This window comes from Bubalus bubalis, chromosome 11, assembly GCF_019923935.1.
Source record: "Bubalus bubalis isolate 160015118507 breed Murrah chromosome 11, NDDB_SH_1, whole genome shotgun sequence".
Lineage (NCBI taxonomy): Eukaryota > Metazoa > Chordata > Mammalia > Artiodactyla > Bovidae > Bubalus > Bubalus bubalis.
In genome coordinates this window covers 81,217,097-81,230,037 of record NC_059167.1, presented here as the reverse complement: position 1 = coordinate 81,230,037, position 12,941 = coordinate 81,217,097, and the positions used below count along the sequence as shown (strand labels likewise).

The window sequence follows — 12,941 nt, the reverse complement described above, 5'->3', positions numbered from 1 at the left end:
TGAGGATCTAAAAAAAAAACAGGGTGCTGTTTTTTAGTTTTTGTGTTTTCTCTGGTTATTAGCTACAGTTTTATTAGTCACAGTCTATCCTAGTTACTTCTCACAGTATACAGTACAGCAAAATATGAAGTCCATATCAAGTCAGAAGCTTCTCTCTTCTGAGACCCTTGGATTGATTTTACCATTTATGCACTTAATGTGAATTTTTTATTCCTTACAAATCTAGCTTTAGAATATACTTATATCAAATTAAATTAGTAATTGAAAATTGTCATTCATTTGTTGAGTATATGTATTACAAATTAAGATGCCATTGAACCAAAATTCTTGGCTTTGAAGTCTCATGGGAAATGACAAAGCATTGTAGAAATAAGATTGCTTACCTTTTCAGCATCAGAAAATGTCTTGAGTAGACAGTTGGCCTAACTTTGTTCCATGATTGCTTTGATAGCATTAACACTAATACTAGCAATATGATTTTCATTTTTATGTATGTCTAGTAATGTAAATTCTTCTTAGAACTTCAGACTACCTTTTGCCTTTGATTTTGGAGGGTGGTGGGCAATGACATGATTGATTTATTGTCTCATTTTTTTTTGAGACTTTTAACAATAGTTATGTAATAACTGGACTTCCCTGGTGGCTCAGACGGTAAAGTGTCTGTCTACAATGTGAGAGACGTGGGTTCAATCCCTGGGTTGGGAAGATTCCCTGGAGAAGGAAATGGCAACCCACTCCAGTACTCTTGCCTTGAAAATCCCATGGACGGAGGAGCTTGGTGCAGGCTACTGTCCATGGGGTCGCAAAGAGTCGGGCATGACTGAGCGACTTCACTTTCACTTTCATGTAATCATTATATAGCTTTTGCCTTAGGATATACCCTCGCTACTGCCTATACTAATATTGTTGTCTCTGCTGCCATCTTGTGGCCATTACATTTTTGGTTTGAAAGCTAAAAGTTCACTCTATTGCCTTTGAAAAAAGTTTTTGTTTTTCCCTTTTGAAATTGGTACATTATCCTTTGGAAAGGGGTTTTTCTTCTAGGACCTTAAAGTGAAAACCCAGCGAATTCTGAACGTGTTCAGGATTTCCCAGCTACACCATCGATGAGGAAATGGGGTGACACCTTCCCTTTTCTATCCATCAATCAGAGATAATACCTGCCTTTCCCTCCTTCATCCCATGGAAGTACAATATGTCTTTTCTTTAATGGCAGTTTCAAAGTATGTATTGAAAACCTGCTACTAATTGGGTCTGAGGAACTGCTTTCTGTGCACCATGAGAAACAAGTGATTTTATGAAAGGCTCCTTGCTTACCATAAAGTCCTGTAGGTCTCTGAGATCCTGGCAACAGAGTGGCACTGTATGCTGTTTTAAAGCACCTTATTTCTGGATTTTTGCATGTAGGTCCAGGGCAAATGAACCTTGGAGTCTCATACAGAGTTTTTCTCCTCAAGTAAAGGGGGCTTTGACCTGTATTTTAAGACTGAGGTCATCTAGTCCCATTGATTCTGGCAAGGAGATAGCAAATGGCACCTGGGGCAAATCCTGAGATTGCCCATTATTGCCCAGGCAGATTTCCGTGGAGCAGCCCATAGATTAGGAATGCAGTCTCAGCTCAAGAGTGGCTCATACACATCCCTGGTTACCTGCTTTCCTTCCGTCTGCCTTTCAGGTGGTCTATTTGGCAGCCTAACAGAATTACATGCGCAAAACCCATAGGATATTCTGGCACTGGATTTGGTAAATGAGTCTTTGAGAAGTTTGGCTACATTTCTGGAGGCCCTGCTAAATTGATTCACAACACTCCTCCTGGTCTTTCACCCCTCTTGAGTGCTAGTGTTTAGCCTGGTCATCTCTGGAGCCTGGCCAATTTTAAAAGTGAGATGAAACAACAGTGAGTGCTAAATGAAAAAGACCCATTTGTGGCTTAACCTTGGTTTTCCTCTCTGCCTCAACAAGAAGTCACATGACTTAAAAAATAGAGCTAGGGCCCATTGATTCAGTAAAGTGTTAAAAAAAAATTAGACTTCAGGGATCTCTCACCACTTGGAAGAGATGACCTAAATTTTTTTTTTGCTGTGGTTGGTTAAATCCATTGTGATTCTGATTGTTCCCTGAGGGATTCTAGATTTATGAGGTAAGGTATCTTTTTTATTTCTTGGGGCAGGAATTTGTGAGCCCTCAGTCCTGTTTAATTTGAGCCCTGTTCCAAAATCCAGCCCTGCCTGCTATAGATAGAACAAAAATTTACTCATACACAGGAAAAAAGGGTACTCTCTTTTTTACATTAAAAAAAAAAGGAAAAAAGGAAAGGGAAAGGAAAAACTGTGTATGGACAACTGTATCATCCAGTAGTAGTTAATTCAAACCCCAATTTTTCTAAATAAAACCTTCTTGTATATACAAACCTTGCAGGCAGTAGAATTGTTGGGTCCTTGACACTGTGTTTAGTTGTCCTTTTGCCTGAATAGCAGGAAGGAAATGGTTCTTTAAACCAATATGACAGTGTAATTGATACTCCCTAGGGGATCTACAGTGCCAGTATGCCTAATGATGCATAATTTTTAAAAAGTAGAATTTATTGTTATCAATAGAGTTCACTCACTGAGAAGTTGGTATCTAAGGATGTACCCTCTTAAACCATACTCTCCTTGGTTATCTTGGAACTAGTATGCTCCTGAGGGTATTCTGTATTTCAATCTCACTACCAAAGGTAGTCAAATCCCACTATTATTTAAATTTCATATCAGTCCTCAGCTCTTTGTGAATTTTCTACAATAAAGTTCAAACATAAATGTCTATAGAAATTTCCCTTTTCCATTAGTTTCTTTGAATCTCATTCATATTCAGATACAAACTCTAATGTGATGTTATTAGCCCTCAACTAGTTCTGTCCTTTTCTGGGCTGCAAATGCTTTGTTTGCTGTTTAATTATGGGTAGGTATCACTCTGGTGGCTCACTGGTAAAGAATCTGCCTGCCAGTGCAAGAGACAGGTTCCATCTCTGGGTCGGAAAAGATACCCTGGAGAAGGAAATGGCAACCCTCTCCAGTATTCTTGCCTGAGAAATCCCATAGATAGAGGAGCCTGGCAGACTCCAGTTCATGGGGTACAAAAGACTCCAACGTGCCTTACTGACTAACAACAACATCACCCACCCCCAATCCCCATGCGGTTTCACTTTCTTTTCAAAGGTATCAGAAACATTTGTGCAAGAACTTAAATAGTGGAAAAGGAGATACCTTTTGTCTAAAAGGGACTACCAAGAAATGCTGCGTGGGGCTCTTGACACATAGCTAAGAAGACTTTGGGACTAGTCCTGCAAGTAGATTGAGTCCCCTTTTTGGGGACAGTTTCGAAGTTTCCTCTTAGAAAAGTTTTGGTAATTCTTAGATCCCATAGGTTTGATCATGAGGGAGTAGATGGCACAAACCCATATCTCATGAAGGCCAAGAATAGCATTGTAAAATTCTTATGCTTGAAAAATATGACGTAGAATTGCTATTAAAATTCTTCCTCCAAGAAAGCCACTTTTGGAGAGGCGTATTGGCAGCCGACAGTATTTTAGGACAATTGATGGACAGGGAACATGTATTTGAGGATGTTTGAAGGTAATGTTTCTCTATAAGGTAATGGTCTTTGTGGGAATTCTGTCTAAAAAATATTAGGAAAACTTTTAATGCAGCAATCATTTATTAAAGTATCTTACTTGGACCCACAATGACAACCTAATTTGGAAATATTTACTGAACATTTCTTTGTGTTAGGCTCCAGGCTAGGTGTCCCTGACCTTGAGGAACTCTGCAGGGTAAGGGGCAAGTAACCAGAGGGCACTAGACAGTGGGAGGGCATTAGTGGAACCCCACAAACCAGTTATTGCCTTTACATCATAGAAAGAGCAGTCTACACTTTGAGGACACTCTTTTAAAAGCTCCATAGGTAGTCTCAGATGAGATAACGGCCTGTTAAACATACATGTGTTTTACGCATATCCTTGCCTTGACTTGGGGTGTCTTCCAAACCAGGTTCCTAAGAGCAAATCCTTATCACACTGTTAGATGAGATAGATATTGTTATTACCCCAACTTGACAGATAAAGAAACTGATACACAGAGAGGATCAGAAACTCGCTCAGTATCACTTGTGTGCTCCTTGTGTGAGGTGGAGCTGGGGCCTGGATTGAGCCCTAGGCCATTGACTCCAGACTCGCAATCTTACTGAGCAGACAGGGACCGCTAAGGGCAGAGGAGCTGTGATGTTACATGTGACTGCTGTAGCATGCGGTTGGTGTGTGCATTTACGATTGTAAGCAGCAGGAGGAAATGTCAGTCCTAGCTAAAAGCTCTGGTATTACAAATGAGACAATATTAAGCTTTTGGTTAAGAATCCAGAAGTTTGTTCTAATGTTAAACCTTTACTGCGACTTAGGCTACGAAAGGAGCACTTTTGTAGTCAACAGATGAGCATTTTGAGCATCTACTGAGTGCTGTTCTGAATGGGTAGAGATAGCTTCACATTTTACATTAGTTTGGAGATGCCCATAATTAATCATTTCTGTGAAGTTCCCAATCACTTTTTGCCCAACAGATCTGCACACACACCTCCACCCCGCCCCATTCCCAGTAACAGTCCTCTCACTTCCCTTATGTACTCCGGAGCCCTCACTTGGGAGCCCTTGCTCCAAAACGCGGCCTTCATGCTTTAGGCAAGGTCCCCTTGCCCTGCTTATCCTTTTCTTTTTGGCTCCTGCAGACCCTGGGGCAGGGTGACCTTATTAAAGACTCTGAAACAAAGTTGTCTGTCTTCTCTTTAGAGATACCTCTCCCCTCCTCTACTGGTAATTCAGAAAGCACCTCTGCTTATCCTTTCCTTTCATCTCCCTGAAGTAGTAACACGTGGTCATTGCTGCCGTAAGCAGCCAGTTACTATATAGTGATTAGATAGTGCCAAATCTTATCCCGCCTTCCCACCTTGAGCCAGCTGATCAGTTTTCAATGTTCCATGCCCGGCTTCTGGGATAGAGGAAGATGGACACCTAAAAAATTGCTCATGACCCTCCCCTCTGTCTCTATTCAACTTTGGCCTTGTTATCTTCCTTCTTACCATTTTTTCACTTCCAGTTCTGCTGTTTCCTTTCTTTCTATTCTCTGGAATCTTCCAAGCAAACAGCTGTAACTTTGTCCTCTCCACCCAGCCCCCTCCCCTGCCCCTGGGAAGACAAGGAGAGAGCACCCTTCCCCTTTGGGGTTAGGCCTCGTTAGCTGCTGTAACCTGAGAAAAGAAGGGAAAGGGCCAGGCCTATCGAGCCAGCAGTGAGCTCCGAGTAGCTCGCCAGAGGATAAGAACCTTGCTCACTCAGCGCCCTCCCTCTCTCCTTTCCCCTCCCCTGCTGCAGCAGGGCCCTCCCCCATCCGCACACACGGGCTGCTGGGTAAGTGGCAAGATGGCTCCCCTGCATGTCTCCGGCTGATCGCCACCGCTCCGCCAGTACAATAGAGCCAGCCACTACCAGCAGCCTGGCCCTCCTCCTCCTCCTCCTCCAGAGAGACCAATCCAGCCGAATTCGGGGTTTGCCGTGAGGACTTAACGCTTATCTCTTAAAATCCAGATCTATTTTAGCCTCCCCTCACCACCACCACCTCTCCTTCCATTTACCATTTTTTGGATCCCCAGTTGCTGCATCTCGATTTTCTCTCTCTGGATCGGGTGGCCGGGGAGGAGGTGGTGGGATCTTGGGACAAGGAAGGTGTTTTGTTTTGTTTTTTTAAATTTTTTAGGATTTTTTTGTTTGGTTTTTGTTATTTCTTCCATTCCAGAAAGGGATAAACAGCACTTCCAGGGGGAGAAAAAAAATCATGTTATCAGAAAGCAAAGAAGGGTGAGAGCTTCACATTTCCATGTATCCTTTTTCCCTACCGCTCGAGCCCCCCTCATCTCCCTTCTCTTTCCCATGGCTTTCATTCCGTCTTTGGTTTTGGTTTGTTTTCAGTCATTCTGCTTCCCCCTTTGTCCTTCCTGCCTGATTTCTAATTGGCCTCACTTGCCCTCTCTGTGTGGGAAATAGGTATTTTTTGGATGAGCCTTTTCTTTAGATTCAGGCAGTTGAATCTCGTGTTTCTGTGGGAGCCTATTAGCTGGGGGCACAGTTCCGATTTTCTCCCCCCCCCCCCACCCTTCCCGTGCATCCCTCCCATGCTCTGGGGAGGCTGTTCTGACCTCTGAGTGTCAGGCAGCCTGTCGAGAATGCCGAATTTTCGGTGCTGGTTATCAGCCTGTGGAGGCTTGGCTTCCCCTCTCTTGAGACTTAGAGAGGGGACCCTGTTCATCTTGATTTGTTCCCCGCCCTCCCCTCCCCACCTCAGTGTTTGGGTGGTAGTGGGGGTGAGATTAGAGATACAAGTTAGGGATGAAGACAGAAAAAAGAAGTTGGGAAGCTAGTTTATCTGAAGTGAACTCTGAGATTCATTGCCTGCAGTGGGACCCTACTTGTGTGATTCGGAGGGGTGGGGGAGTGGGTTCAGTGTTGTGGGGGGGCACCGGGGGGTGGGAAGCGTGGTGTGGGGGAGGGTGTGTCCTGACTGGGAGGCCTGCTCTCTTTATCTCTTGGAAGTTGGAATAAGGGAGTGGGAGAAACTGGGCGAAAGCCGAATGTAAGAACAATTCCTACACCTCTGAGCAGGTAAAAGTGGCCTGGTTCTTCTCTGAGCTTTCATACTTTGGCAGTGTTAATTTTTCCTTTTGGATTAGAGAGAGTCCTTGAAGCTTGAACCCTCACCAGCCCTACTCTCCCTACAGCCTGCACCCCACCATTTCTCCATTCCTGGTATCTCCAGATCTGTAGGTCATTAGGCTTTTACCCTAAGCAGTTGATTAAACAACAAGGTTGGGGTCATTTGCCACAGCCTTGGCTGCTCTTTCTCATCTTTTTAAGGACTTGGGCTTCCCTTAGTTTCTCATGCAGTTTGGTTAAATAAGAGTGCCCGTGACCATGGGCTGGGGAGGCCCTGGGGTTGTGGGCAAATAACAATCACTTTTGAGGGACTTTTCAGAGAGGGATGTTTCTCCTCTTCATATAAGAGTGCTCTGGTGAACTACCTAAGAGCATTGGAGTCCTGACCTTACACATCACAGCTTTATCCCATCTGGGCAGTGGGAGGACATGGTTGGTGTGATCTGTGCTCTTTCCCCTAGGAAAAAGGTTGTCTGCATTTCCTGTGGGGGCAAGGTCTCTAGTTTGATCTGAAAAGCAGCCCTCCCAATCCCACCCAAGTGTTGAGGCATGGAGGTTTCCTTGACGCAAAACCTAACATCTTGTTCTCTCTTCCCCTTGGTTCTTTCCTGCCCCCCCAACCCATTCCCATACTGACAGTGAGGAGAAGGAGGAAGTGACCATGGACACAAGTGAAAACAGACCTGAAAATGAGGTTCCAGAGCCCCCCATGCCTATTGCAGACCAAGTCAGCAATGATGATCGCCCAGAGGGCAATGCTGAGGATGAGGAGAAGAAAGAGGTAAATATCCAAGCCACCTACTGGGGTGGGTGGGCAGGAGTGGATGTAGGGGAAAGAGTAGAACACTCCAGTGATCCCTCTTCCACAGTGGGATAGCTTAAAAAAGGGACTAGGCAAAGATTTGAATCAGGACAAGGCCAAGGGAGAATTCGCTGGTTTAGCCAGGGAGACCCCGTGTGATGGGACAGGGCTCCTTCATCCCCCTTTCCTTGTTGGGGAAGTGCAGTTGGGGAAGTTTGTTACCGCCCAGAAAGTCAGTTAATGGCCCTTTATCTAAGACCCAGGTTTAGCTTTCCCTGCTGCCTTCTCTAGCTTCTCCCTGTGGTAGCCCCCTAGCTTTCCCTCCTTTTTAAAAGCATGTTGGGGCTCAGCGCCATCTAGTGGGCTTTGGTGGATCTCCGCTGAGCACCATGCTGAGGAATTTTTGTTGCTGATCTGCCCCCCAGTGGTCTTGTTGCAAGATGAAGCTACTTAGAAGCCAGCTCCTGGGGTGATCCCAGAGGCCCCTTGGCTATTTTTGTGACGCCTCAACTTACTTTTTGGACATATATGTTATCTTGTGTCCTGCACCCAATTCAGGGGGCTCCTCCCATCAGAGCCAGCGAAGTCTTCTTGGCTCTTAAAGTAATTAGAGAAAGAATTAGCTGGGTTTGGGACGAGAGTAACAGGGTGGGAGGGACTGTTGTGTGTGTAGCCTTTCTTTGGTGTGTGTTGCGGGGGTGGGGGCCGGTGAAAGTGATTTGATGTGCAGAATATTATTTATTACAAGGTCCTTCTTCCCCGTAAAACTTTGTCCAAGTACCTCATGTACGGTAATCCGCCCGTAAAATATAACCCTGCCCAACTGGCCAATCGCTGATGCCGCCTCTTCCTCTGGACCCAACCGCTGCTACTGAGCTGCCCAGTCAGAGCCGAGTCTGCTATCCAGGTGTCTTGGCCAGAGGGGGGCATGTGTATGGGATCCTGTGATGGGCCCCCTTTTGCCTCCCTGCCTTGGCTTACATCAGGGGGCCAAGAAGAGCACTGTTCTGGAGAGACTTGTATTAAGAAAGCAAAAAGCATTTGGAAAGGGGTGGACTTGCATCATCTCCCTCTTTGGGACACCCCAAGAAGAGCTTGTGTCAGTGCTGGGGCGCCTGCCCACACGCCCTTGCCCTTTTGAGGACTGTGGGTTGCCTTGTTTGCTGCAGACTGTTGGGATCCCCAACTAGGGCACCAAGACCTCCTAAAGAGTCAATGTTTGTGATCACAGTGCCAGCTGTAAAATACCAAGTGGGGCTCTCGGCTTAAGCTGTGACGACTAGGAACCCTGCAGAGAAGTCTAGGGTCTGAGCCCAGGGATTTAATGCTGATGACAGCCCAGCCATGTATCATCATTTGCTCATCAGATGGACTTTCCTTTGGTCCCTGTTGTCCATGGTGAAGGGCAGCATGTTGGTTGCTCCAACTTCTCCTCCATCCCTGGAGGCAGGGGCTCATCCATCCACCTGACTGGAACCACTGTCTCAGCGGGAGTCCCTGAGGAGATGCCACACACCACTCAGAAGAAAAGTATTCTGACCTTGCTGCTGAATGTGTGCCAGGTCCTGGGGCTATCCACCTACTACCCCCAGGCTGCCTTCAACAGAGGCTTCATGAACCCACTCGGTGAGAGGACCCCCTCCCCAGTTACAGGCAGAGGAGAAAGGGACTCTGAAGTCATCACCTGGATTCCAAGCACTGGGTGGTGGTGTTGCTGCAGCTTGCCACTGGTGGACATAGGGTCCTGCCTGCCTCTCACGATAAAAGGCCAGGACCATTCCTGCTACTCACAGGCCATCTCATCAGGGACTACAGGATGATGCCCCTGCAGGGCCAGAACTGATGTCTCTGCCCCTGTTCCCCCTGTACCCCTCGCTGAGCCTGGCCACCGCCAGTGAACTGTCTTGACATCATGGAAACTGGGCAGCGTCCCCCCACACGTTTCCCTCCCGCCCCCGTGCGCCCCTGGGAGGACTCTGGCAGTGCCGTGCCGACCACCACGCCGTGCGCCCACCTTTTTTGCCAACCCAACCCCCCACCAATTGCACAGCGCCTAGCAGGGAGGGCTCATTCTGATTGGACCGGCGGTTGACTAGATACAGTACACAGTGAGGTGCGATTGGCTGAACTGAAGATCCCAGGTGTGAGATGGTACCTGGAACATTTGTCATATTCCTAGTTTATTTTCCTCTTTATTTTCTTCTTTCTCCTCTTTTTTTAATCTTTTATTTTGATTTTTTTTCTTTATCTTTATTCTGATTTCTTTATTGGATTTATTTATTTGGTTCATGTTCTACCTGTTTTAATTAAGACTTTTTTTTTTCTCACTAACTTACCCATCAAGAGCGGCCTGGCTAGGGGTCAGGCTGGCCCTTAAAGGAGACCAAGGAGACTTGGTTAGACAACACAAACGGGGCTGGGGGGCGGATGGGGGAAAGGGATTTCATCAAGAGGGCTCCTGCCCTACCCTTTAGAAGGGTGGTAGGTCTTAGTTTTTCCAGAAATAAGCACTTAAATCTGAAAATGCTCTATTCCCCTTTTTGCTCTCTCTTCCTCTTTTTGCTCTGTCCACAGTCTTCCACTGAGTGTTTGGGGGCAGAAACTTGCTCAGAAGCAAGTTGGGAAGTTTCTGGTCATTGACAGAGCCCCTAAGGCATATGCCCTGTTTGGAGACGACATAGTAGGGCTCTGCTAGAGCTTAGTACAGTGGTCGGAAAGTCTGAAACTCTTCCTGGGTACTGTCTGCCCTTCATAAAATCTTGTCTTTACCAAAGACACCTTTAAATTCTTTGTGTCGGCACTTGGCTTGAGAGGCTCCTCTCCAGTGAGGCTGGTGCCGCCCTTTTCCACAGTGCGGCAGTGACCCAGGCAGTTCTAAGTCTGCTGTCCAAGCTGCTCGGGTCTGCTGTCAGCGGATGCAGGCTGGGCACTGAGTGGAGGAGGGTTATACTGTCACAGTTGCCATCCCAAAGTTGGTTTTCCTTGTTTACTCATATTTTGCTCCAGTTAGCAAGGAAGACCTTAGAAGGACTACATAACTCAGTTTTGGGCATAGCTTGTTGGGTTTGGCATCCTCTCCATCCATAGAGACCAGTGGAAGAGGGCATGACCAATGCTTTTAAAGGGCTGGGAGGCTATTGAAATTCTTCTTCCAGCTTATTTCTGGTTAAGCTAATACATAGGTGTGGTATGGACTAGATGACTTTTCCCTGCTGTGATGTTTGGTTTTATTTTTTTCTCTAACTTGCATTGATTCTGCTTCGTTTTTGCCGTTTGCCGCTTCTGTTTTGGTCTCTGTCTGTCTCTGTGTCTCTATCTCTCTGTGTCTTTGGAACCTATGCTAAGACTGCCCCATCTAACCTCCTTTCCACCTCTCTGTGGGGTGTGTCTCTTTCTCTTTTTTCCCCCCACCCCTTTCTTCTCTATACAGAGCTTGCTGCCCAAATCATTCAAGAGGAAGATCTCCGTTGTCTGTAAGTCTAGCCCCAAATCCCTGACACAGGTCCAGAGTACCGTAAAACTCAGAGTTCATAGAGAAATAGACTCCCATTCTCTCTCAGTGGCATTCTTGGGTCACCCCTTGCCATCCCAGCAGCTCCACCCAGCAAATCTATGGCATAGTTAAGGCTCCAGTTCATAATTCAGAACTTCATAAACAATTCTTGTCATTTTTCCCCCATTTCTTTCTTAACCCTAATGAGATACACTGTGAAGTGTCTCACCATTACTTACCTATAGTCCTACTTTTTTCAGGAGTAGGTTTGAGGGATTCCTATAAAATGCTTACCAGTTTATGCCTTATTATAAGAGCACATCTGAGAAAACGAGAGTTCCCACACCTCAAACAGTAACAACTTAAGCATTTTTCAATGAGGAACTCTTTAAGTTGACAAAAGTGTAATATTTAATAGATCTTTATGACTTAAATATCAATCTATTAGTGTGAATATTAACCTAAAGCATAACCAGGTCATGTCATGATCTAAAACTAACTTGAATTTTATTATCATACAGTCTTTTCTCATTCCCATGTCATCCTCAGTATGTCTTCCCCAGTGCTTTACGGTTTTCTCCCAGTAAAAGTTTAAATGCTCACCAGCCTAGTTACTTCTCCCTTTTTGCCTTCAGAGATCAGTAGTTCTAATCTTTCAGGAAGTGGCTCCAGGCCTTCTGTTTACTCTGAAACACGATTTCCCCAGTCCCCAAAAGTGATATCTTTAAGTTAACCTTTTACTAAAATTCCAGTTGAAGGCTACCTGTGGGTGTTGTGGTGTGAACCAGCAGAGAGCCTGGGACCATCTTAACTGTGGGGTCCTGTTTCTTGGGGACAGCAGCTACCAAGGGGGTGCCGGCTGGAAACAGTGACACGGAGGGGGGCCAGCCTAGTCGGAAGCGGCGCTGGGGAGCCAGCACAGCCACCACCCAGAAGAAACCCTCCATCAGTATCACCACCGAGTCACTCAAGGTGAGGTGGGAGGGGCCGGGGAAGGGGGGATGAGACACATGCGGTGGGAGTAGACGTGGGCCCAGTGTAACGGGGTGGGGGGGTATCTGTGTCCCAGAGCCTCATCCCCGACATCAAACCCCTGGCGGGGCAGGAGGCTGTTGTGGATCTTCATGCTGACGACTCCCGAATCTCTGAGGATGAGACAGAGCGTAATGGTGATGATGGGACCCATGACAAGGGGCTGAAAATATGCCGGACTGTCACTCAGGTAAGGCTCCTGTGCCCCACTTTGGGGGAGGGGGGCCTGAATGCAGAGTGAGCAGCTAAGTAGGGAGCTGAGGTGGAGCTCTAGAAGGGAAATCTGTCTGTGCAGAGGGTTGGCTTAATTGACCTTTGTATGGGTCAGCAGAATACAAAATCTAACCTGTTGCCTGTAATGAAGTTCTGTTAGAACAGTTAAACCAGTTCATTTACTTTCTCTATGGCTGCTTATGTGCTATAATATCAAGAATTGAGTAGTTGGAGCTGTATGGCTCACAAACTCTATAATGTTTACTGTCTTGCTCTATACAGAAAAAATTTGCCAAATCCTGCCTTAGTTTTCCTCATGGACGAGTTAAGGTATTACCAATCCCAGGACCTGGCGGAGGTGAACCTAATAATGAAATCTCCCCCACTAGTGGAAAGAACACTTTAGGCTGACTACCACCGTCTCTCCCCAAGAAACCAGAGGCAGAAAAGAATATGCCAGTTTGGTGTTTAAGAATCCCTCTGTTAATCTGATACCTTATAGGTGGTACCTGCCGAGGGCCAGGAGAATGGGCAGAGGGAAGAGGAGGAAGAAGAGAAGGAGCCTGAAGCAGAAGCCCCTGTGCCTCCCCAGGTCTCAGTAGAGGTGGCCTTGCCCCCCCCTGTGGAACATGAAGTCAAGAAAGGTGGGTGCAGCACTGAGTGAAGCA

At 46.2% G+C, this 12,941-nt stretch overlaps 1 protein-coding gene across 11 annotated transcripts in view; it reads left to right on the top strand.

Annotated features, from left to right (window-relative positions):
- Positions 1 to 12,941, top strand: part of ACIN1 (apoptotic chromatin condensation inducer 1) — a 38,478-nt gene that overhangs the window by 22,086 nt on the left and 3,451 nt on the right. For 6 of the 11 annotated variants that reach the window (XM_044925307.1, XM_044925306.1, XM_006066476.3 and 3 more), the window contains 5 exons: positions 7,373 to 7,514; positions 10,966 to 11,008; positions 11,867 to 12,000; positions 12,098 to 12,250; positions 12,776 to 12,917. In XM_044925307.1, coding sequence (XP_044781242.1) covers positions 7,373 to 7,514; positions 10,966 to 11,008; positions 11,867 to 12,000; positions 12,098 to 12,250; positions 12,776 to 12,917 — 614 coding nt within the window. The other 5 variants (XM_025296082.2, XM_006066478.3, XM_006066475.3 and 2 more) reach the window with 5 other exon arrangements.